This window comes from Lissotriton vulgaris, chromosome 4_1 (genome assembly GCF_964263255.1).
Source record: "Lissotriton vulgaris chromosome 4_1, aLisVul1.2, whole genome shotgun sequence".
Classification (NCBI taxonomy): Eukaryota; Metazoa; Chordata; class Amphibia; order Caudata; family Salamandridae; genus Lissotriton; species Lissotriton vulgaris.
In genome coordinates, this window is record NC_141691.1 from 1,800,031,882 (window position 1) to 1,800,058,424 (window position 26,543).

Below are 26,543 nucleotides of genomic sequence, written 5' to 3' on the forward strand. Positions count from 1 at the left end.
GTTTTATTGATAAGGTGTACTGAACCGTCAAATTGGTCTTGCTTTAAGTATTGTTTGAGTTATAATTGATTTGCTATTGAGTAACTGAGCAGGGGAAACTAACGACGCTAGTCAGCGTGTAAATCGAAGTGATACATTCTAGATTTAGAGTGTCTCTCTCCCGATGAAGGCTGGACTTCACTGGAACATGACTGTGTCGCGCAAGCAGCGTGTGTGGCGCTGCCTCACATCAGACAACCACTCGATCTCTACTTTAGTCATAGAACGTCACGTCCGCTTTATGCCCCTCCCTCCACCCTCTCGCTGTGTTTGTATCTAGCACAGTCGCTACCAGAAGTAGTTTCTATTGTGCGCGGATCCTCGCTTGGACGGTTTCTCTCGCATTTTGCTGAGATTGCGGTGAGTGTGGCATTCAACTCTCAAACGGCTACCAAGTACAACACCCCGTTAATTTAACAATCAGCAGTTTATTTTCTGAGATAGTTTTGAGCCAATCGTTTCGGTGTAAAAGCGAAACTACTGGCTGCAAAACGTAACTTCCATTTGGCTAAAACGCTTTTCTGCCTCAAAAAGTCAAGACACAGGAAAAACTTGGCAATTATGGTCTAAACTGCAGAGGTGGGTGTAAGTAATGGCCTCTGCCAGTAACTGCTTTGGAATAATAAATGTGCACATCCTAACCCAAAGATTCATCACATCTCTCGCCCCTAAACAATCAATCAGACTTGTATAGCGTGGCTAATCACGAGGCTCCTGTTCCTTGATTAACGTTAAGTTTATTACCTGTCCACGGGAGCAACCAACCATCAACACCAAACCACGAAAGTCTCCTCGTACAATAAAGTTTATCCCTAGAACATCTCCAAATTATACTAACAACATTCCAGCCTTGCATTCAATTCACGTGCAGCTGAACCCCTCTAAGAACAGTCTAGTCAGTCAATAACTTCTATTGCATGATTAATAAAAATCGTTACAGTGTCAGTGTGAATTCTCTAAACAGAAGCAATGAACGAGGCATGGATAACGATCAGTATCTGAGTAACACAAGCGCATATTAGGAGTTCAAATACTATTAGAAAAACGTTTAAAATAGTACTCACATTACATTTAACCCCTTCGCTGCGGCGGCAATTCCGCCACAGCGCTAGGGGGGAGGGGGGCCGCGCGGCGCTCCCATGCTTGTGACGGAACCGCTCCGTCACGAGCCTCGGGCGCGCTGTTCTTGTGACGGAGCGGTTCCGTCACGGCCCTACCCGCTTAATAGAACGCGCCGCACAGGCGCGAAATCAGCGCCGCGGCGGCTGGGCCGTGACAGAACCGCTCCGTCACCAGCACAGGGCGACCGAGGCTGGCGATGGAGCTGTTCCGTCACCAGCATGGGAGGGGTTAATACACTCAAAAGGACTTTTAGATTAGCAGCAGGCACTGGAGTGCTTGGCTGTTACTAAAGGTGGCTGTGAGTGCAGAGGTTACTAAGATCATAGCAGAAAAAATCACTATAAAACAGAGAGCCCCATTTTTAAAACAAGCATTGGCATAGCCAATAGTTCTCACCGTTGGGACCTTATAAGTGTTTAGCCATGCAGCACATTTTCCTGGGTGTAGCGCAGACAGGAATTGAAGAGCTATACAACTGCTACACACTAGTTCAAGTAGTCTGATTTAGTTATATATATAAGATAGTGTTGTGCAACTGGTACATGGTACAGGCTATGTGTGGTAAAAGCTGCTTTGTAATGGCCGTTTTCCCTCCAGTATGCTTTGTCATACCGTTTCAAATGTTTTTCCTCCCAAACAGCTTTTCACTTGCTCTAAACTCACCCCTTATTGATGTTAAAATAATGTAAACAGTTATTGTACCACTTCCAATAGAAGGTTCAGAAAGTTTCCTCCTGCATAATCAATTGTCTCCAGCCGCTTGCCAGGCTACAAAGTTTACTCCCTTCAGTCCCCAAATCACGTACATGATACCAATTTGCTATGACCTGATTCACAACAAGCAGTTGTAATGTTTTTTTTATGATTTCATCAGTAGTGCCCATGTTTGAACACGAATACTTTGCCCCTGTATCTCCAGCATACATCAAAGATAGGCTCTGTCACCATCTCCAAGCCCGACCACGGTGCTGCTTGGAATACCAAAAGTAGGTCTAGAAGGCAAATCTGTGCAAGTAATGGAGTTTTAAATTTTGAGGCCACGCAAAACCTAAAAACTGCAAAGAGAATTACTGGTACCTGGACCTGATAGCACTAACAGGCCGTACTATGTCAATGGGTGTGGTGTTGGTGAAAGGAGCAGTGGAAAGGGCACTTTAGGTCAGAGAGTACAAAAGTGATATTGCTGAAGCAAACAGTGCCTCAAACCACTGACTACACAGGTCTTTATAAAAGCACTCGGGACTGGCAGCTGCCCAATATCGGAAACCTCTACCACTCGCAGACCACTTGGTCAGCACAGTAGATTAAAGCGCTCTGTGAACTCATTCTTAAATGAAACGTCAGACACTAGTGACAATGACAGACTGTACACGAATAATCATCAAGCCACCCAGGAATACGTAAACCAGAGGAGACGCCATGAAGCTTCAACACTACAGAAGTGCCGTATGGTGAACAATCAAGAGAAAGGCGATAAACATTGTCATCTGGTAAAACATGAGGAAGATAAACGGGCACTGGGAGAGTAGTGACATCTCTCATGCATCTGATTATGGAAGCAGAGTATGTTACCAAATTGCTAGATGTCAGTAAAGCGCTGTACATAACTTATCAGGGTTTTCGGGGAAGTATGCAATGTTGTACCAGCCCGATCGATTTACACGGCAGGACCCTGCTATGGAGCGACAGCTGCAGTGGATTTCAGATGTGATTTATGGGTTGGAGGCAGAGGGGGTCAATAGAGCAAGGCGCAGCGATAAGATGAAAGGAGAGCTGGTGGACAGCCAGTGGGTATAGGACACTGTGGAAAAGAGAGCTGACGACTGAGAAAGGTGACTGCGGCTAGAGGGAGATCCGGACCACGACGGCGCTGCCGTCCAGTCGTCCGAGAATTGTCGATTTTTCCTAACCACTCAGTGATGTTCTGAATTAACACGTCACCACTTCAAGCTGGAATCACGGAGGGCCTGAGAATCAGATAGGGTGCAAAACACGGCTAGAACATGACTGGAATGGAAGCAAAGAAGGGAAGTAAAGACGATTAGCCAACAAGTGTTCACTGAAGGAAGCAAAGCAAACATCTGGAGAAGTGAGAAAACTGGATAAATAGAAGTAAAGATGAGGATGCAAGGGGAGGTACAGAGGGGCTAATGACAGTAATGGCACGCAAATTGTGAACGGAGGTGCTACAAGTAGTGCTGCAGAGAGCTAGGAGATGTGAAGGGTTACTGGGTGCCAATGAGTGAATGGTAGACTACGAGATTTGGTTCCAAAGAAAACATCTGTGGGAGTTGCCAGGGGAGCGGGTGAAAACACTGCACGAGAGAGAGAGGTGAGGTAGGGTTGGGGAGGGGAGGGTAAGCTCTTTTGAAGCACTCGTGCTTGTGGGAGCAAGGAGCAGCACATGCGGCCACGCTAATTGAAAACAGATGGGCCACGCGCCGCTGCTCTCTCCCGCAAGGTGGATGCCAGCACAAGCATGAGTGCTTGAAAAGAGCTGACCAATTTCTAAAGGTCATCTCCTAGAGCAACGCATGCACGATGCCTAAGCGAGACCTAAAGATGAAAAAGCATGGAAAGATAATAGCAGAATTGAAGTAAAAGAAAATACTTGGAGGTAGGAGTCAATATTAAAGTGCTTTGCGATAGAAGAAATAACCATAATGTGCAAAAGTTCTTGAAAGAGGTCAATGGCAGCAAGATTGGGCATGATCATAAGTCGTGGTATACGTAGTGGTTGTTGAAAGTCAAGGAAAACAATGGTTTTGCTAATGTTCAAATGCTGTGCGTAATATTGCAAAGTGCTAAAAAAAAGTTTAAATGTGCAAATTTTGCACATGGTAAACAGCAGAAGCTGCATGCTGCTCCAAGCTTTCTGCAGAGCGATTTTATATTTTCCAGATTTAAGTTTGGACAGTGTTGTTGAGGTCTTTAAGGAGGTCATGTACCACCCTAATGTATTTACCAAGTTTAGCCAGTTCAACTGGCTCCATCGTAGTGAAAACAACATTCCTAGCCTCATTATAGGTTCTTATGTTGTGACTTAAGAAGAGTGGTTTCGCCTGGCATGGATCAGCATCGGGCAACAGCAAAATAATAATAGAATGTTTAATAACATGTTTTATAGCCACACAGCCTCCTCTTCACAATCTTGTGAAGGGAGGGCAGCTTTGGTTGTTTTCTTTAATTTGAAGGCCCATCAACCTTAAAGCCAATAGTTGTTAAAGACAGGCTTTCCCAAATGAGCACAGAAGGCATAGTTGCGGTTTCAAGCAGGGTGGGTGATTATTAGCGCATGAAATTACCAGTGCTTCTAATATTGGTGTGTTCTTTAGTTTGTCCATGCTGCTTGCTTTTGACAGTGCTTTTGTCTACTTTTTCAGAAAAGTTTTAAATGCTGTGTATGAGAGCAATAATTTCTTCAATATGGACAGGTCTATTTGGATAGTATCAGCTGACTCATTTAGATAAATAGACCAAGGGCTACTCCTAATTTTAAATATTTTTTGGAGGATGGATTGTAAATTGTCGGGCGTGGTCATAATACATCTTTAGTAGTATTTTGAAAAGCCGCCCATGCCTGGCCCTCCAACCAAAATGTAAGTTTCATCAGGCAACCTTTTATATATTGAGGCAGCCTAAAGACTCTCATGTACGCTTTTAGGTGGAGCTGTTACGTGACTTTTGTAATTTGTCCCGGGAAAGCTTTATGGTCATAGGTGATCCCTAATAGTAGGGTGGCCCTGGGCACCCTTCATATTGGGACAAGATAGAGTCTAGAGTCAAGTCCCTGACCGGAGGTGGTCAGTCGCGTCCAGGCTCCTCAGAAGGGGGAATCCCAGCACGCCACAGCTCGTGCCCCGCATCTGCACCTGAGCCTAATGTTCACCCCCACTGGGCCCGTGGGGACTCAGTTTGCGCCACGACACCTCAGCCGCCGTCCCACAGCTCCTCCAGGGACCCAGATACCACTCCAGCAGGATCTACTGTTGCCCACCGGGCAGGGAGCACAATCAGTGCGGCAGCGTCGCCCCAAGACTGCAAGCGGGGCCGGTCAGGTCGTTATTCGGGCCGGCCCCGGGCCCCACCACTCGCGGCCGGAGAGCGCGAAAATCCAGGCCCCGGTCTCTAGGCCTCCGCTCAGGCCACCGCCGCCTCTCTGCGCCCCCACCTCTCGCACAGCCACTCAGGAGGCAGGAGGGTGTAATGAGGTCTCTGACCCCCACTCCGGCGCCGAGCCAGGTGGCCACAGATGCAGTCGCCGAAAGTCCGCTCCAAGGACGCCCGTCTCGGACACCACCAAAATCGAGGCCCCGGCTGCGCACGCCGGGACTAGGCCTCAAAGAGCTGCGGCGGTTTTCTCAGCTCCAGGCGGCACAGGAGCTCCGTCTGGCACACCGGATGGCACCTCACACCTTCTGCCACAAGTCTAGGCCAGTGTACCGTCTTGTGGGTCCGGGAGCCAGGATAATTGATTTGGATAAATGTCGGGCCGGTGGGAGCTCTAGCAAGCTGCGTCCACCATCTTCGCACGCCTGGCCACGCCCCATCCACTGTAACACTTTTTAACAAGCATTTGCAATGCAATAGGTCTCGCAGCATTAGTGTTTGAGTTACTGGCATTGTAAATGACAATGCTTTGCATTAATTTTTTTTCTTTAATTTGCAATTGTTATATAAAAATTGTTTGTGAATGGTTAGCTGTTGCTTATGCTAAGCAAAGTTGGCAGTAATATAGAGTGCTAGTCTTGCTTGTTAGAAGCATGCTGACTTAAAGCACTCAGATACCTGTGGGTAAAGTTTGTGCCATATTAAAGTGATAACTAATAAATACATTAAAAAAACCCTACCTGTACCACGTCCACCAGACCATAAATAACATGCAAAAAGAAAAGACCATTCACCATCTCCTTCTAGGAATGGGCCTGCCCACTATGATCCCATACTGAAACCCCCAGCAGACAATAGAAAATATAAAAACATCGGGGTGGAACACAAACAATATAAAATAATGGGTTAGGCATATAAATACCAAAACGTTTGGGGTAGATGGGGCGAGACATACAATTTAACAATAATAATCCAGAGTAACAATTTAGTCCTGATTAGCATGACGATTGTGTGTTTGATGGTAGCCAAGTAGACAAAATATTTAGAACATCGAACAGACCGGGAAGGCTTAAATTAAGGGGGTCTAGCTACAAGCAGGAGAGGAGAGAACGGGGATGGAGCCCCCAAATATACTGTGAGAGTGGTCCGTTGCCACCGCTACCCGCACCCCATCTTTCTGTACAGTACACACAACAGGCAGAGAACAGGGCGAGGAGGGCGGGGGTGCTCGAGCAAGCCATCATGCCCGTGTGCATGCCAGGCAAATCTACATGTCGGTGATATTCTGTGTATGTGGAGAGTGGTTACTGCCCTGCCAGCTCCTGTGGCAGAAGTAGGTATGCCCACAACTCCGTGAGGTACGTAGTGCAGAAGTGAAGACATGGGGGCGGCGAGGGGGGGCCTTCTTGGAAGCAATAACATGTGTGACCATTAACGCGGGAGGGGGAGAGTGGGCTTCCTGTGGGTCTGTAACCCGGCCTGAGTGATGGCCCTGTCGGATGGAGGAGAAATGCAGAGGGGTGGACAGACATCCGGCTTCGGGGCATAAATGAATGAGTGGGCAATTATTGGTGGGTTTTAAAGCGCCTACTTGGCGCCTTTGGTCAGGCACCCCCCCCCCCACGGCCGCACCCCGCCGGTCGGACCCCCAGCCCTCCCGGAGATCGCATTCACTGAGGACACAGTGCTGTTGTCCTGGGAGAAGGGTTTGTTGTCTGCAGGCCCGGGGCGGGCAGGGATGCCTGTGCTGGGAAGAGCATGAGTGGGCGGGCATTGGCACAGTTAAAAGAAGAAAAAAAAGGAAAAAAAGTGCAATGATGCGGTCAATGCTGGCAGTGTCATAGCGCTGCAGGAAGAGATTAAGAGAATGCAAGAAATATGTAAATTGTTTTTTTTCCTCCAGAAATTAATGTATGCATCAGTAATGCGTGGCAGTTTGATATACGAGGTGAAACGTTCCGTCTGCAGTGTGACGAAGGTGCGACACCCTCGACACAAAAAGCCGCCAGGGACAAAATGAGAGAAGAACTACTGCAGCTGCTAATTAACAGAGCAAAAAAAACAAGCACTTTATTATCCAACGTCGGAGCCTAATCCGGGTAATTATGCTAACACCACGGCTGCCAAATGCACTCGGCCACTATAGGAGGGGTCACACTTAATTCAAGCCTCGCGCCGCCTTGTCAGCCTCCCTCCCAGCCAGTGATTGTCCGACGAGCGCGAACAGCTGAGCTTTTTTTTAACCTGCATCATAGCAGAGAGTGAGTAAGTACGTTTTATTTGTTTCCGCAGTTAATTTAAACCAGTGCAACAATAAACCAGAATATATAAAAAGAAGAGCAATACGTTTAAGAAACAGTTCCACAGTGCGAGAAATCACACGCTGTCTTGTGTGCAAATTATGCAGCGAGGGCAAGACGTTCGTACAATATACCATTATTGGTGGGCGGCTCGAGCTCGTTTCCAATGCCCAAAAGCTGACTGAACGATTTTATTGAAATACCATTGTGGGCAACCCTGGGATCTGCAGGCCGGGTCAGAGGTGCATGTGCTGAGGCATCTGCGCACTGAGGATGGCAACAGTGTGCTGCAGGGCAGGATGGGGTTTGCTGCGGGCAGGATGGGGGAGAAACCGAAACCTACAAGGCGCGCAGCCTTCAGAAGCATGGCCGCGTCGGATTCCGACGCGCGCCTTGAGTCGCGCGTGTGAGCTGTCTACGTTACAAGCTCACGCGCGCGACCCAATCCGAATGCGCGGGTCGAAATCCGACGCTGCCATAGAGCATGCAGCGCGCATGGCCAGGTCTTGTAGCCACATTCCAATCGTTGTCGGCTGAGCTGGCCGCTATAGTTCTCTGGCGAGAACGCGCTTCACGCGTTTCTAGCCGAGACCTAAAAATCGAAGACTTTCCTTTACTTTAATCCATATCTCTCCTCATTTTTTTTAAAAGCTTTGACTTGTTCCTTTATATTCTTATAGTCAATGCTCAAATCAGATTCACCTCTGCAGTCCTTCAACCACCACAGATCCAACTTCGTTCCTGGTTTCCTGCCGGGAGCAATTCAAGAGGCAAATAACCAGTAGCAAAATTAGGCATTGTGCAATACAATAACAAAGTGCCTGCAAAGCTTTTCTCCAAGGCAAACCACTTTTACATGCCAATTGTATGGACTCTAACAGCGCAATTAGATTGTTCCGTTTGACCATTTAATTGAGGATAATAATTGGCAGGCAGTTCTCTTATGTTTTTATTTATTTATTTATTTATTTTAAAGGTTTTATATAGCGCTGGCTAGACCCGGAGGTATCAGAGCGCAGAGGTGCAGGTTCCATCGTTACAAAGGTTACACAGTTATTAGAGCATGGCAACATAGTTACTTGTAAGGTCGAGATAAAACAATAAGCACAAATAAGTAAGGGGAAAAGCAGGCAAGGGGAAAGATTCAGGGGAGGGGTAATGAAGCGGGAAAGAGAAGAGGAGGGTGATGGACACAGCATGGAAAGAGGAGGGGAGGGGTGACGGGGACACACACCGGTAGACGAGTCGAAGCAACGTCCAAAGTCCAGTAAACTGTGAACCCAGGGGAAGTGGTATCCCTTCTCTATCGCGGGAGGCTCCCTTTACGCAGTGGACTCTCTCAGAGGGGTCTCTGAGACTCCAAGGCCTACAAACTGGATCCTTCCCCAAAAAGGGGAGAGGGAGTGCTTTTGCCAGGGGTGCCAAACCATACCTCAGCTGTGAGTGGCTCCCTTGGCGCAGTGGACTCTCTCAGCGGGTTTGCTGAGACTCCAGCGTATAAATATTGGATCTTTCCCCAACAAGGGGAGAAGGAGTGCTTAGTCAAAGGGCACAAAGGACAGGGGGCTAGGCAGACTAGCAGGCGAGGTGAGAGATTCAGGGGAGAGGGGATAGGAGCGAGGGAAGTAGAGAAAGAGTGCTAAATGGGAACATATTTAAATTGATGAGTTATTATATAGCGCTGGCTAGACCCAAAGGAAACAGAGAGCTTTACATGAGGAACAATAATGTTGCTATTTATATCAGTTAAGAATTACATAAGTATCAGGAAAAGCATTTAAAGAACATAGGGGACAGGGTGAATGGCGCAAGGAAGGGTAAGGGGGTCTATTATCCGAGACCAATTCTTCAGAAAGCCCCTCTCTGCACAAAACATCTTCCAAAACTCGATTCCTACCTCAGAAGTTATCTTTTGGGTCATCCTTGCTTCAGGCTACTTAGAAAAATAGTAAACCAAAACAATGGCAAAGGCTTCTTTCTTACAGATTGGACCCAAAATGTGCTCTCCCAACTTTCCCAAGGACTTGCAGCCTACTCAATCGGAGGCGATTCAGTAATATTCAACTTTACTGATTTATCACACAATTCGCACCCTCTCACCATTTCGTCTAACATCCCATCAATACTTGTCCACCAGTAGAACTCACAAACACGCCGATTGGTAGCCGCCATTCCAATATGTCCTACATGACCCCTTAAACAAATCTCTTTCCTCAAACCCACAGGTGGCACATCTTTGGCACCAAGAAACAAACCAAATACATCATCCATCAACTTAATTCTCATAGAAAAATATAGCAGTTTCCCCACTCAACCTCCTCTCTGGCCAACCATTTTTCATATACTCACACACTAAAGTCATTTCAACATCTTCTCTTGAATGACTTCCAAATTTATTTAGAAATATCTTCTAACTTATCCCCTGAATAGCTTCAATAATTAATCCTCTCCATAGTATAAGCCACTTTACAATCCTCCTTTATCTCACCTTTAGGCTCTTCATAATGGTAAACCTGACCAAAAATCTACGAGTACTATCAGTCTTCCTGGCACTTTTTCAATTCTAAATTAATGCAATTTTGCAGCCAACCATGCCAGCCTAACTGTTAAACACCTCTTACCACCTGGAGAAAAAGAACATTCACCAGTGTACTGTGATCTGTTCCAAAAACAAACTGCTTTGCCCATAACAACTGCCTGAAAGGATCTGTCTCCTAGGTACATGCCAATAACTTTTTTTCTATCACAGAGTAAATCTTATATGGACCAATTTAAAATGGTCACTAGCGCAAGAAACATGAAAACCATGTGCGTCTAGTCCTGCTTCTGTGCGCGCTAAGACAGTTGTATGGGGGACAAGTTAGGAATGGAAGCGTGAGATAAAAAATGTGTGCGGCACCCAGAACAAGGAGCGGACGCAAGATCAAAGGGTACGCAGCACCAAAAAACAACCTCTGGGGATGCCGTCAACTCTCATAATGCTCTGCACCAAACAATTCCTCACCCGCACTGAATTGCACAGATACCTGGAAAAGCCTTTTATGATCCGTGCTGTCCATTGGTAAAATCGGCGACACCAAAGCTGGTCACCTCAAAGACCTAGCGGTTTCTCCAGCTCCCTGTTGTCGCTGATCTGTTTGATAACGAAGCATCAGGCTTGTTGAGTAAATGTAAGTTTATTACGTGTTCACAGCAGCAACCAACGATCACCTCCAACCACAAAAGTCTCTCCGTTCAGCAACTTTTTACTCTAGAACAAATGCAACCTTCTACCCACAACATTCAGCCCTGCATTCCATTGATGTGCTGCTCAACTCCCCAGGAACAGAATGCAAAACAAAACAGGGGGCTCAGTTGAGCAGCCCGGTCTTGAGTCATTTACTGAATTCCGGTAGAGAGGGTGTAGAGAAAGGTCATTCGAGGATGTGGCCGCAGGGTAGGAGAAGGAACAACTCCTGCTGTAGCTTCGACATATGCTAGGGGCGTGAGCAAGGTGAAGGGAGACTGAGCAGGTTTCTGGTGGGATGATGGAAGTTCAGAGGGTGCTTGATGTAAGCTCGTCCTTGATTGTGAAGGGCCTTGTATGTGTGGATCAGTATCTTGAAGTGACATCTCTTCTGAATAAGGAGCCAGTGGAGTTTCCTGAGGTGATGTGGGTCAGCTTGGGGAGGTCAAGGATGAATCTGGCCGCAGAATTCTGTATGATCGATAGTCATCAAGAGGTACAAGGTGTTTTCTGTGTAGAGTGCATTGCTGTATTCCAGCCTGCTGGTCACTAGGGCTTTGGTAACTGTTTGTCTGGTGTTGACCGGGAGACATTTGAAAATCTTGTAGAGCATGCGAGGAAGCAGGTGGAGACTGCGTTGATTTAGTTTTTCATGGCAAGTGTGCCGACCAATATGATGCTGATACTTTGGCATTGTCTGCGTGGGTGTGTCCTATTTCAGAAGTCCACCAGGAGTCGTTCCACGGGTAGGGGTTGTTCCTGAAGATTAGTTCTTCCATTTTGTCTGTTGAGTTTCAGGCAGTTGTCTTTCATCCAGTAGGCAAAGCTAGTCATAAACCTGTGGAAGTTGGCCCTCATGTTGGAGGGCTCTTCTGATAGCAAGAGGAGGAGCTCGGTGTTGTTGGCGTAGAAAATGATGTTCAGTCCATGAGTTCGGACGATGTTGAGTCGGGGGATCATGTAGGTGTTGAATAGGGTGGTGCTGAGGGATGACCCTTGAGGGAGTCTGGAGCTGCGGATTCTTATAGTTCTTCCTGTGAGGTTGGGAACTCGACAGCTCAAGTCCCCTAGCACTATGATGGCTTCAATAAACCGACACTAAAGCCAGAGTTGGTTTTATTGAAACATGTACTCATAGGTGCTCCCTGAAAATATACCAACCCTGGTACGGTCTCTGACTGGCTTTAGGCAACCTGCCACCACCAGACATGTTTCTGAACCCCTGGGTCGAGAGATCCTGCTCGCTGATACCAGGAACAAAAGCCCATACTGGGTGGAGTTTTCATACCTCCTCCCCCAGGATGAGCACAGTGCTCGAGAGGGAAGCTTCAAAAGCCTTTCCGCTGTTGTAATGCGACCCCAGCCTTTGCTACAAGCAGCAGATGGCAGCCCCTCGTGCAAACCCCCAGTTTTGGTGTGAGAACCAGCAGGAAAACCTAAGTTAGAACAGGTGTGCCTCCTTTGCCAAATCCACCCTAAGGTGTTGAAGGTGGACTGAAGCACGTATATCCTTGTCCACCATCATGAAGATGGTGGGATTTATCCAATCAAGGCTAGGGCTATGCCCCCTCCCACAGGATGGTGGTCTAATAGTGGGTGTAGACAACCCAGGTAAAAAGCCCATTGGTCCCTACCTCTCGCTCCCCTTTAATGCACGTAAATGTAGAATTTAGGTGGCTCCCCCTGACCGAAAAGGAGATTCCTGATGACCTAAGACTATGGGCTGACTGAAGCCCACAAAGTGTATATAGCATGTCTCTTCGAGACAGCGCATGTGCGGTCTAGAGCCGAGACCTAAAAAAAAGGTCTGGGCAATGAACAGAATGTACTATTTCCTTATTGTTTTGAAACTCGTAGTTATATAAAGATGACACATTTTTTCTTGTTGATACTTGAATTTTGCCGGAAGGCACTCCGTCCTTTTGTCGGTCTTGATGTGCAGCACTAGGCCTAGCCCACAACACGTTTTCCTTTCCCAAACTGTGACTGCAGGCCATGTGCCCTGTTCTCATCATGCATGTGGGGAGGAGGTTTGAAGTTAAATAAGATCCACAACTTTAATGTTCATATAGAGGTGTATACAGCTTCTGATTGTTTCTAAGACTAAGAGCTTGTGGGTAAGCATGTGTAATCTCAAATCTATTTACTCTCTAATAAGTGTAAGAAAGTAGCTTTCGAGGCAGGGTTTTATCCGTGTTATGATGTCCAACTCTGGATGCAGGTAGACATAACTGCTGTACATGAACTGAGAACAGGACACCTCTGTTGGGGAACATTCAATGGCAAGCAGGTTCAAGCAAAAATTGCGTCATGTCAAGCTTCTGAAGAAAGGCAAAGATCCACCCTCGCTTGTTATAGATTTGCGTTCGTGTTGTAGCATATACACTAGCATAGAAGAGCTGAAAAACATTCACCATTATCTTTCTTACATCGTGCCCTACTTTGCAGAATTTTCTAAAACAATGTGTTGTATGTGTGGGTGTAAGTGCAGCGAGGGCTTGCATGTAGAGCAAGTATTGTATTTTGAGGTAAATAAATATGAAATGATAGTTTGCGAGTGTGTATTATAAACTGGGTCAATCAATCAATCATTTGTAAAGCGCACTACATACCTGCAAGGGTCTCAAGGCGCTGGGGTGGGGGCGCTACTGATCAGCCAGGTCTTGAGTATCCTCCTGAAGGTCAGCAGGTCTTGGGTCTGTTGTAGGCTCAGTGGGAGGGTGTTCCATGTCTTGGCGGCGAGGTGGGAGAAGGATCTCCCACCGGTGGTTGTTTGGATGCGCGGGGCGGTGGAGAGTGAGAGGTCGGCGGAGCATAGCTGGCGTAAAGTATGCATCCATGCATCTGAAGTAAATGCCATTGTGCTCCTCGTATGTTTTTTCATGTAATACCTAGCCATACAAGATCCAGTGCTTGAGGAAAGGATATATATATATATACATGCCTGGTGATAGATGAAGCGGAGGGCTAGCAAGCTTCTGGAATGACTCCCAAGCATTGACTAAGACAGCAAGACTTGTGCTTGGTGGAACAGCGGCGATTGTGCTCTAGACGTTGCACCAATGAAATCACAAGGCTAGAGCTTTGCTGAGATTTTGCAGTCTGCCTCCCACACTGTCAAAACAGATTCAACTAGAATTTATTGACCAATTGTGCAATAGTGTCACAATAGTTCGAGTATTAGATGCCTGCTTCCTGCAAATCTAATAGCCCTACATGTAAGCCTGTCCATCTTGCAGAATGTGAGGCATGAATACCCAGCATTGTGGACGTTCAGCGCCTACCTCTGCTGCAGCTTCGATGCCTTCCCTTTTGATGTCCTGGTCTTGGCGGATGTGTCCAATACATCACAGGACAAGGGGGACAACACAGGCAACACGTACCTCAGCCCATCCAATTCACTAAACCAGTCCATGTGTGTCACAATTTTCGACCCCTAGTGTAATGTGCAAAATGCCATCTTTTTGATTACCAATTCAGAAAGATGATGTGGGTTCGGTTGAGGGTAGTGTAGGCAAAGCTCAGCCATGGTAACAGGAGGTTATGGGTCTATTGAGCTGCCTCTATGTTTAGTGTGTACTGTGTCTCAGACGTGTTTGTTTAGTTTCTCGGTTGCAGCTTGATCACTAACCAGATTTGTCCTCGCGTGACTAGTATGAGTTCTGTTAGGTGGTTTACAGTCTGTTTATTACATTCGAATGCTAAAAAGCATGGACAATGTTTTTTTTCTTTCTGTTTTTTAATTTATACGTGTATGCTTAATCTTACCATGTTCTGTGTATGGTTTTCTTTTTTTTTATTTAATACATTTTTATTGATAGAAAAAAAATATAAGTGGAATATACATTTGGCAGCTCTTATATACAGTCCATTTGTGAGTACACGCTTCTCTTTGGTTTCCCCCAAGTGAGGGAGAGAAAGAAGAAGAAGAGAGAAAAAAGATGGGGGGGGGGGGGTTGTCCCAAGCTTGTTGGTTTTAGTTACTGGGCTTTATTCAGCTGCTCGTCGAGTGGCTCCCATATGCTCCTTTGAGAATTTCCCAGTGATGTTATTTGCCCCTCTGAGGAAGGTGACCCAATTAATCCATGTTTTAAAATTTGCTTTGCCAGTGTTTTTCCAGTTCGTCAGGATTATTTTTAGGGCTGCAGTGAGGAGCAGGTCTAGTAGGTCTCTCTCTTCTCTGCTGTTTAGGCTTGCAGTCACGTGTTCTGTTGCTAGGCTTACAAAGCTTATTGTTAGGTCTGCTTTGAGCATGTCGTTTAGGAATGTGTTGATCTGCGTCCAGAACTTCTTGACTTTCACGTATTTGAAGATGAGGTGCTCCAGAGTGCCGCCTTCTTTCTGGCAGTTCCAGCAGTTGCCTGACTCTATGATGCCGATCTTGTGGAGCCTAGATGGTCCAGTAGGCCCTGTGGAGGAGCCAGAATTTTGTTTGTGCTAATTGTGGGGTTACTTTGTTTGTTGTTGCTGAGCCCCACATTTTGCCCCGTTCTTTTTCATTTAGCTGCCTGCCTAGGAGTTGTTCCCATGTGTTAGTTATTTTCTTGTTCAGTGTCAACGTGGAAGGGCTCAGGAGCTAGTATATCTTTGCAGTTTGGTGGCCTGCTGAGTTGAGAGTTTGCATGTATTTGATAATGCTGGGTTCTTCTCTGTGTAGGTTTGCTTTGGTTATGGCTGTCTTGATTTTAAGGAAGTTGTAGAGTTCTCGGTTTGGGAGTCCGTGTAGTTGCTGCAGGTTTTGAAAGGTTAGCGGTGTTTGCTTAGTTTCCAGATGTTTGGGGAGGTGATTCCTTTCTCTATCCATGCATCATTGTGCATTGTTGCTCCTTGGTAAGTTACTTTTGTATTGAACCAGATCGATTCCCAGGCCGTACCTTTCAATTTCCGCACCATGTGTCTGTCTATTTTCATCAGAGCTTCCCTGGTGTGTTTCAGTATTGGGTTGGATCTTTGGGGGTGTCTGTTTGCTGTTAGAAGAGCTACTGGGTTAAGGCCTACCAGAAGGTCTTTTTCCACCTCTAGCCAGACTGGTTTGTAGGTTTGGGTGTCATCTAGCCAGGAGATCCCTTGCCTTGCCAGGCAGGCTGTTTGGTAGGTTTTGAAATTCGCCAGGTTTGAGACCTCCAAGGTCTTTACTTAGTCTCAGTTTATGTAGGCTGATTCTGGGCTTTTTGTTTTTCCATATGAAGATGTTGATTAGTTTGTCTAGTTTCCTGTGGAAGGTTTCTGTCATCGGGAGTGGCAGCATGCTTAGCGTGTAGTTGATTGCTGGCGTTATCATCATCTTGATAGTTTCTATCCTGCCCCACCAGCTTATATATTTTGGAGACCATAGCTCTAGTCTTTCTTTTATTTTTTTCAGCATTGAGTCTTCGTTGTGTTGTAGCGTGGATGTTAGGTTTCTCCCAAACAGCAGACCTAGGTATTTGAGTGGCTTTGTCTGCCATGCCAGTCCAGAGCCCCCAAGGACCTCTCTTGTGGTGTGGACGTTCATCGGCTTGCACTCCGATTTGTCTTTGTTGAGTTTGTACCCTGAGACTTCCGCATATTCTCCTATTGTGTTCATGAGTGCTGCTATTGACGTAGATGGGTTTGTGGTTGTGATGAGGATATCATGCGCATATGCAGCGAGTTTTACCGTCTTCTCTTTGACTTTGACACCCGTTATTTCAGTATTGTCTCTGATTCTGGCTAGTAGGGGTTCTAGTGCCAGCAGAGGCCCAGTGAGAGGGGACATCCTTGCCTGGTGCCTCTGCCTAGTGTAAGCGTTTCGGATGTACTGCTGTTCACCACTATTGTAGCTTTCGGTCCGTTGTAGAGGGCCATCACCATGGATATGTATTTCGCCCCCAGGCCAAATCTGCTCATGCAGTTCCTTAGGAACGGCCACGAAACTCTATCGAAGGCCTTCTCAGCGTCTAGCGCTATCATGACTGCCTGTTCGCTGCTCTGTGTTGTGTGGTTGATTAGATGGCACAATAGCCTTGTGTTGTCTTGCGATAGCCTGTTCTTGATGTACCCCACCTGCGAGCTGTGGATGATGTTTGGCAGGACTTTGTTCAGTCTATTGGCCAGTATCTTCGCATAGATTTTACAGTCAACATTTATTAGCGAGATTGGTCTGTAGTTCTGCGGGTGTTGTGGGTCTTTCCCCTCCTTGGGGATTATTGTGATGTTAGCTTCGCTCATGGACTCCGTCATCTTGCTGTTCTGTATGCAGGCAGATTATAAAGGTTTTATTTTTCCAGTTGTATGTATTGTCGCACGTTTTCCTTATAAATATAAATGAATGCGTTGCACACCCATAAGTATTGCCTTGATTCTGCATACTGAAGAGGGTGATGTTTCCTGTGTGTTTTCTTTTTTTGATTTCTTTTGCAAACTTTTGAAGGTATTGGGCCCTGGTCCTGCTTACCTTGTTAACTAGTTCTTGATTGGTGTTCTTGGGTGTAACTTAGTCTGCAGGATCCCGGGAGAGGTTGCTTTCAGTCTATACAAGGTGCACAGTTGAAACATTTTAAAACATAAGTTGTGTATCACGTAATTGGCTGTTGTGCTGTTTTGGTTTTGACTGGGTGTTGCTGTCGGTGAGGAGCCATAGTGTGCTTAGCTTCATACTAATATATACATATACATGTTTGCAAACATTTATATAAGGAAATGTTTAGGTATGTATTTATACATGTCTGTATATGTATGACCCTCTCTTTTTGTAGTGTAGTGCGGGGACTTTCGAGTCGTGTGGTTGACAGCTTCGGGTGCTTTGTTTAGTGGCGCTAATTAGTGTTGTCTGTTGTTCTGGTCTTTGCGTGTTTTTTGTGATGTGGTGCATCTGCGTCCTTTCACGATTATTGCATGAGTCACTGTAGATGCTCGGTGTATCTGGGGGGCTGGGCGAGAGCACATCTAGGGCCTGGCGAGGAGTTTTGTGTACTTATTTTACCTTGCACAGGTAACTACAATAAACCTTTCTGGGCGTGAACTGCCTGGTTTCAGTCTTAGCCACATTCGTGCAGATCCTCGTCATTGCGGTGCTATACAAAGGTTTCTATTCCCACTTGGGTGGGCAGTTTGGTCCACACCCCCACTGATATCGCACAACTATATGTTGAATAGTCCTATTGTACACGAATGCTTTACATTTTCCATATATGTCCGTTCCAGTTGATCCGAACTCTTACGATTTCTTTATGCATTTTCATAGGTCTCCAAGTATTCCTAGATCCTGGTCTTCAAAATGAATAAAGATGCGCAAATGAGAGCAGCTATTAATCAGAAGCTTATAGAGACCGGGGAACGAGAAAGGTAATTATTCAAAATGAATGGGACTGAAGTGTCTCCATTCATTCTCGAGCGGTATTGTCTGGAGGGTAAAAGTGTTGCAGTTTGAGGAGCATGCTAACTTAGCATTCTTTTAAAACTGTATTTAAAGTGCTTAAAATTGAGGTCGTAAATATCTCTCTGATTTTACAGGCTTAAAGAGTTGCTGCGAGCCAAGTTAATAGAGTGCGGCTGGAAAGACCAATTAAAGGCACACTGCAAAGGTACATTTTCACCTTGTCACCCCACCCCTTTTTCTCAGACTACTTTATTAGTCCTCATCAGCATAAACCGGATTATAAATCTATAAGGGATAGAGGTTCCGTGTAAAATTATTTTAAGATGTTGCTTTAATTAATTGCTATTGCTATCAGCGTTGCCGCCTAAAGGATCCCAATAGACTGTCATGTTTACAAACTACCTAAGTGCTTAACTAAGTTTAGCATTTTACTATTGAAAAATCGAGGATTGTCTTTTTGGTGCTTTTGGGCATAAATTGAAAAGGAAAAAAATGAGAAATTGAAATTTAGGAGAGTTCAGTTTAAATAACCATTTGTTGCACACAAAGCTCAACAGCTTACTGGTAACACAGGAGCAGATCAAATCCCTCACAACATTACTAACCTAGTTAGTACTGAAATATGCCATGTAAAATAAACATTCAGGGGCTTACAGTCAGGCCTCTTCAATCAACCCTTGGTCTTTTTCTTATTTGTAGCAGTTATATGTAAGATCAGTATACTGACTCTCTGGAACAAAAAGGCATAGCTAAAAACTAGTCACAATGGATGTATTTATGATGTCGTTAAAGAGGTCTGTCTAGGTTTTAGTTGCCTGGCCTAAAAAGGATCTCCAAATCATACTCTGTTTTTCAAGTAAGGTGTGTGGATCACTAGATTCTTTCTGCTTCTAAGAGATCAGGACCAACCTGAAATATGTAATATTTGTATTGGGTATGTGGGTATGTTAAGTCATGTATGCTGTTATGAAGGAGCAGCTTCCCTCTATAGTCAGCCGTGGGTACTATGTGCAGATCCATTTGAGTTAAAGCAGACTAGTGCATGTAGACCAGGTTTTAGCCGGGCTAATCAGATCTTTGTCAGGTCATTATGTAGAGTACCTCCTTATTATGTTTTTATTTCACTCTTGTTTTTATGTCTTTTTTCAGATAAATACAAGTTTGAAGGTTTTCTTTTGTGTTTGATTTTGCCAAGTGGAGTTTTTTTAAAATAAATAAATGAATTGCAGTGTGGCCACTTTGTGCCTTCAGAGGAAGGCCAATGGCGTTGGCTCCTCTAAAGGCACAGAGATTTACATCAGGCAAACCGAGAGCTCTAAATTTGGCAGGTAGCTATATACCTGTAGTGGGAGCCATATCCTATGCTTTCCTGGTGGGATGCTGTTCGACACAAAATAAGGCCATTTGTATACTGAACAAATGACCCTGGAATGTAATAAACTAGTGAAGAAACAATGGGTATTCACGATTCAACGGCAAACAATTAATCAACTTGATAATATGGCTCCCTTACTATTTTTACAATACTCGAAAAAAATATACACTGTTAGCTTACTGAGCTTTGGTGATCTTTGTATAGTACATTAAAGCATCCTTTGGTGAGTTGTCCAGTTATGTGGTTCTTATGTTAATGATGTATGTATTTTTCGTTGTAGATGTGATCAAAGAAAAGGGATTAGAAAAAGTTACTGTTGATGATTTAGTTGCAGAAATCACTCCAAAAGGCAGAGGTGAGAAATGTTGTTCTCTGTGGTGTTTGATTGTTTTGATTAGAAAAATCAAAAAATCTGGCCTTATTATTTTCATGGTTTTTACATTTTATGCGCATAAGCAATACTATTGAAGTTTAACCTAACAAAACCAGGCCAAAGAAGGTATACTGCCAGGCTGTTGAGCTTTAAATATTGTCATGCTGAAATATTGTGCTCAGAAAATCAATATATGTTTTCAGTGTACTGAGATACGCTTTTTAGAAAAGTAAAACAATACTTACCTTTATTGTATTGTGGTAGTCGATTATAATAGTCAATATTTTTGCGGCCGATATTCAAACATACTACCCCATAGCGCCCATTTTTTAGAAATTAATAAAGATACTTCTGTTGAATGCACTCATCAGAAAGTTTTATAGTAGTAAGAGTAAATGGGTCCTTGATTCCAGACCACCCCTCAGAAACAACCATAGGCCAATTGTTGTACAAAGCTGAAACAAAAGGCATTGTGAGTTCCACAAGGCAGAACATGGATGCAATTGTGAATAATCTCTGCATGACTTTTTTTCTCGGACTTGAATTTTGCTAAGGTGCTCAAGGTAATATGCTGAGCCAAAGACTGTTTTGTTTGTTGTTTGAAAGGAAGAACTTACTATGATTGAAATATATGTTGAAGGTACTACTGAATGAAATATGCCTTTTACAGTAATGCAGTACATGTGCAAAACAATTTATATGAAAACAAAGTTAACAATACACCAAGAAAAGTAACCAGCTCACCTAGTTCTTGTCATTAGGTGCAGTCTTCTAGGGACTACCAGTAATGTGAAATAGGACCTCAACATTTACTCACCATGCTGTACTTGTCTCACTCTGGCACTTTGAAATGGACATTATTAGAAACAGAAGGAATAGTTTGCTATGTAACTTCATTGGTGTTTCTGTCATTGATCACTTGGTGCCATAGATGTGGAATGGACTAGATCTAGCAGGACAGGATACAGCCTTAATTCGGAAGTGCTCAGAGTACACAGACGTGGATTCCTGAACTTTACACGCTCCTCTATTATCCTAGACAAGACGAGTAGCTTGTTGGTGAGCGTGGCATATTGGTAGATTTTTATGTTATATAGAGTCCCAGTATTGGCTTCCTTGTGTTCTTCTGATTGTGGTTTCATACATGGCAAGCCGTGCCAGCTGCGGTTCAGCTGCATATGAGATTAACTCTTTAAACTGCCCCTCCGGTATCCCATAAGTCATCATCTAAATCGGCTGCTGCAATTGACAAACTGATTGTCATTTATGACTTGGTACATGTCTTAAAGTTCGAAACAGTAAGTAATCTGTGCTCTCTTTGCACGTACATTCATGACTCTTTCCTGACACCATGTCCCCAAAATAGAGGTTTATTTTGTTGTATGACACATCAATACCCCTTCTCATCCCAGTTTTGAGGTAGCTTTCATTCTACCTTATGGACTTCATCTAGATATACGGTCTGTTGGCCATTGTGGTTTTCATGTCTTCATGATGATGCAAAATTAATTTGATATTCAATGAAATGCCAGCGTCATCTATCTACCCATGGCAATAGGTGTCCAGCTTATCACTGTGGTATCTTAAAATATCTCTTGGGTGGCCAAGAGAAGTTAGGGAAGACATTAAAATGAGTAGTATTTAGTTTGGAAGAGACCAATGAGAGTAGCCCACACTGAAAGATTGTATTTCAAATGGACAGTTTTCATGTAAGAATTTATCTTCAGATTGTTTCTTACATTATGTCACCTGGGGTTGCTTATTATGGTAAACTGGGGAAAGTTCTGTCTTAGCTAATTGAAACAGATGGCCCACGTACTGACACTGATATTCCAATGTTAGAATACTGTTATTCCAGAAGCTTTGCAAAGTTCTTGTGGTTCTACGAGAAAAGCGAAGTGCGCATTGATAACGTGGAAACATACCTGAAAATAATTCGAATGAATTTGCCCGAAAGTTGAAAAAACTAAACTTGTAAGGCAAGAGAGGGAATGGAGACAGGGGAAGAGTTATCCTACGGTCGAGAGTATAGCATTTTATCAGTAGGTTACAGTTTTGCTGCAAGTACAATATACCAAAAGTACTCCATGAATTAGAAGAGGTGTTGAAGTGTAACATTCTAGCACTGTTAAAAATGGGGTTCTCTTGTTGGCATTGGTATACACCCTTTCCAAGTAGGGACCCTTCCTTCTAGTCAGGATGAGTAAAGTGCACCCCTAAGTTTGCCTGTGCTCACCCTCTAGTAGATTGGCACAAAGCAGTCAGGCTAACCTATAAAGGCAATGTGTAAAGCATCTGTATTTAACCAACAGTAGTGCTGGTAAAACGCCACAAATGGACACCCCACCAGTTTAGAAAGATAGAGTATCTTTATCTAAAGCAAACAAGACCTTAACAACAACAAAAATCCAACATGCATAATGCAAAATATCACTTGTAAAGGGTTTCCTGTCAAAATAAAGCTCTCAGAAGACAATAGCTCCAGCTGGGGCTATCTGGACATCGCGACAGGTACAAATCCAAAGTACTGCGCCAACGGAGAGGTGCGCAGGCTGGCCACGGAGTCACATGGGTCCCTAGAGAAACAGTACCTTTTGTGATGATCCCACTGCATCGGGGAGGTGAGGCAGTACCTGAGCTGGGCAGCGTTGGTTCCTTACTGCCACAAGGGAGGCAAGTATTCGGTAGTTTACTGCCTCAGGGGAGATGAGGCGTCAGTTCCTTATTGCTATGCCAGGAAGGTGAGGTGTTGGTTCCTTACTGCCACAGGGGAGGTTAGGTGTCAGTTTTTTACTGCTGCAGGGGAGGTAATGCGGTGCGTCGGTTACTTACGATGGTGCATCATCAGGCGGTCACCTGCATCAGTTATCGACTCTGCGATGGTGTTGTGCTGCGTATTTTGTCCTAGAGGCCAGCTAGCTCACTGTGCCAACACGTGCAACCCCTAAACCAAACAGGGAACATGTGGTTTCTGGCAACTACTGAACATGACAACCCTGACCCCTCCGGGATCGTGGTAACAGTCCAGAACCTTTCGCTCAGTCAATCATGCTCTTTGCTCTCTGAGAAATATACAGAGAATACACAGTGGGAAGTTTTCAATATATGTATTGAACCAACGTTATTCTTGTATAAAATACATGTGTTGCGATAATCAGTAGACAGAAGCAGGAGTAAGAGATTACAAGCACCAAACGAGTGAATAGTAGCTACAGTCCTACCATGGTGCTAAGACAGTTTATATACGCAGGCATATAACGTAATCATATGTACTCCTACTATGCAACTCTACTCTTTGTGTACCTTGATTGTGGTAGGTGTAGAGCCAAAAAGCCCAAAATTCCCCCTAGGGACGATCCAACCCCATTACCTGGCGGGAGATAGTGTAGGACCCCTTCCTGGTCACAAACTGGACACCCCTCACGGAAATGTCAGACCGCTGCATCTTGAAGTTTCAGCATGCAGGGACCATCGGTGTCAGCTGAAGTGTCTCCCCTGCCCATCACCTGGGTTGCTTAATATTTGATTTAAAAGCATCCTTGCCGTGTTCATATAGATTAGCAATGTTATGGATACGCAGATAACCCTGTCACCCTGTGGATGAAGATAGGATGACATTTGTACATCGTGCACAAAAGTCCTTGTACTCTGTGTTCGAGGCATTGTGGTAATGTTATGGGAAGCCAGATGTGAAATCTGAATTTTCAAACACATAGTTTAAAAAACACGTTTACTAAAAGGTATATTATTAAATTATGAGTTCAGAGAGCCTAAACTCCAAATCTCCCAATTGAAAGTTACACTTGTAAAATGTTACAAGGCAGCTCCAATGTTAGCTTATGGGAGAGCTAGTCCTTACAATAGTGAAAAATGTAATTAGCAGTATATCACTATCAGGAGATGTAAAACACACCAGCATACTCCTACTTTTCACATACAATGTTCCGTGCCCCTGGGGGTACCACGTTAGGGGTGCCTTGCATGTATAGAAAGGGAAGGTTGGGGCCTGACGAGGGGCACTTCGCAGGTCAACATGGCTGTTTAAAACTGCACTCACAAACACTGCAATGGCAGGGCTGGGACGAGTTTACAGAGCTACTCAGGGGGGTGGCACAATAAGTGCTGCAGGGCCACTATTAGCATTTGATTTACAGGCCTTGGGCACACATAGTGCAGTTTATTAGGGACTTGCAGTAAATCAAATATGCCAATAATGAAGAACAAATCAGAATTGCAATTAACACAGGGAAAACTTCACGTTGGCACTGATCAGCAGTGATAAAGTGCCCAGAGCACCTACACCAGGAAGACAAAGTACAGCACACAACAAAAAATATAGTAGGCAGAGGCAAAAAGTCTGGGGAATCCACGCCAAGGATGCCTGGTCTAAAAAGCACTTACCATGAGGGAAGCAAGAATATTAGCTTTCTCGAAGCGTAACAAAAACCTTTGCAAATATGGGTTTTAACATCATACTAATGCATCCTGGCCAAGTCCATTTTATGTGTTTAATGTCCGTGACTGATGAGTGGATGATGAAGCACTGTTTGCATCATTTTTTAAATTCTATAGCCAAGTCGATAGTGCACTAGAAAATCTCATTTAAAAGCCAGAACACTCTACCTGCGAAAACTAGGATGCATTCATGCAGGGGACAAACTGCAGCTTTGGAATTGAAAAATAATCCTTTCTCTCACATTTGTAAGATAGAAGGCTAGCAGTAAAATTAGACTTTATTGTTTAAAGTCAGATTCAATATCACCCCTATGTGGGTCAGGTGCGTGTTTAATTGATTCATTTCTCCTCTCTGGTGGTTACAATCCCGCTGATGTTACCACCTCTTCTAGTTGGGAATGTGCTCGCTTTACTCTTCAGTGATTTGGACTATTAATTAAGATCGCATGATGGAGGAGAGAAAACCATTCCTTATTTGTTATCCTAGTTTTCTTCAGGAGAATCTTCAAAGAATGTCCTAAATTACAGACCCTTCTCCTCCACAGTTGTATAAGGGTGTTAATTCAAATCAAAACTAGATCCCAAGTTACTTTCAGAACATTCTGAAGTAAGTGTCATTAAAGGACATGCTGGTATTCTGGAGTGGCTTGCTACCCCAAAGGCGCAGTAAGAAATATCCACTTTAGACGTTGCTTCCTTTCTAGCTCCATTTACCACATTTGTTTCATTTTCCTTTCAAAATGGTTCTCGAAAAATCATTTTTAATTGTGAATTATTTTCTTTTTACATGGAAAATAAATGATAGGCTGTCAATATAGCTGGCAGATAGTTTTTTTTTAAAAAAAGCGGGAATTCATTTTTAATTATCAAAATGTTTGAGATGTAGCAGGTTGGTGGGGACTATTAGATGTTTAAAGTTTTTATATATGCCCTCTGTGGGGATTAGTGGTAAGTAACCTTTATTTCTTGAAGCCATGATGCATGAGCTAAAGGGAATTTTTACTTAAAAGATCTCTGAACTTACTTTCTGTTCTTGTACTCTTCCTTTTCAGCTCTTGTTCCAGACAGCGTTAAAAAAGAACTTTTACAGAGGATAAGAACTTTCCTGGCTCAACACGCTAGTCTTTGATATTGGATTATCTTTTATACACCACATAATTTTATTTTTGTGCTCGTATTAATTGCCCTTCACCGAAGGATATAAATCTTGTTTGAATTTTTTTTGTATCAATTGCAATGTAAATTCCATTGCAGTGAACACTGTTAATTATCATATTTGTGCCATTTTAATAACATTTGTATTTTTGTGCCATTTTCTTCATACTGAATGAAGGGTGGAGCTCGTCTTTGTTTCAGATGTGTGTACTTTGAGAATACTTGATGCAATATCAACAGAAACCTCACAATAAATATGTACGTACAAACGTAAAATTGCTGTCTTATTTTAGCCTTTACTTAGTGGTAATTTGTTATTCATAGATGGATTTCATTTTGCAACTTGAACAAATAAGTGTAACCTATATTTGACCACTGCAATTAATTGGATAAGTGTGCCCCAGCGCAATATGAAACTTAGTTGGCCTCGTGCGTGCAAGCCAGCAGAGACTTAATTCTCGTTAGATGTGACCTAAAGAAGCTTTAGCTGTCTTGCCAGGCGCATGTGTCTACAAAATATAATGCAAAAAATGAATAGATAAACGGGGGTTCCCAATCAACATTTTCACCATTGGTCTGGTGGCATGCCAAATTATACCCCCTCCCTCCCCAGCAGAATGTAAAGAACAGCACTCCAACACTTGGATGCTTTCACTTTGAATGACTGCATTTTCCCTCTAAAACCTGAATTGTGAGACCCTTGCACTTCCCAAAGTATGATAAAAAGTATCAATTGAATTGATAGTCCCTGTGTATATTATGGTTACATCAACGATTTTGAGAACTCTCATGCCATTTACTGTAAATTACAATATCTGTTACTCACTGTAAAATTGCTTTGGTATATTTATCATACTGAACACGAGCACAAGTCATTATATTTGCTAGAGTGTAAATGCAGATTTTTAGGCTTAAGCTACACTATCTACAGGTTTGTGATGGACACTTCGGCCACAGAGACAGCACTCTAGTAACCTCTTGTGGAACTATATCTACCCTGTTGGAGTGATATACCAGCACTGTCAGTATGCACTAACCATTCCTCTGAA

The 26,543-nt window shown here is 44.0% G+C and overlaps 1 protein-coding gene across 1 annotated transcript; it reads left to right on the forward strand.

The window, feature by feature from the left end:
* The first annotated feature begins 162 nt into the window (after positions 1–162).
* On the forward strand, positions 163–25,770 carry ENY2 (ENY2 transcription and export complex 2 subunit). Its single transcript, XM_086966121.1, has 5 exons — positions 163–399; positions 18,002–18,102; positions 18,271–18,341; positions 19,792–19,866; positions 25,392–25,770. Exons 2-5 carry the CDS (start codon positions 18,035–18,037, stop codon positions 25,466–25,468), a joined length of 291 nt encoding a protein of 96 aa, XP_086822247.1. The 5' UTR covers positions 163–399; positions 18,002–18,034; the 3' UTR covers positions 25,469–25,770.
* Positions 25,771–26,543: the final 773 nt, after the last annotated feature.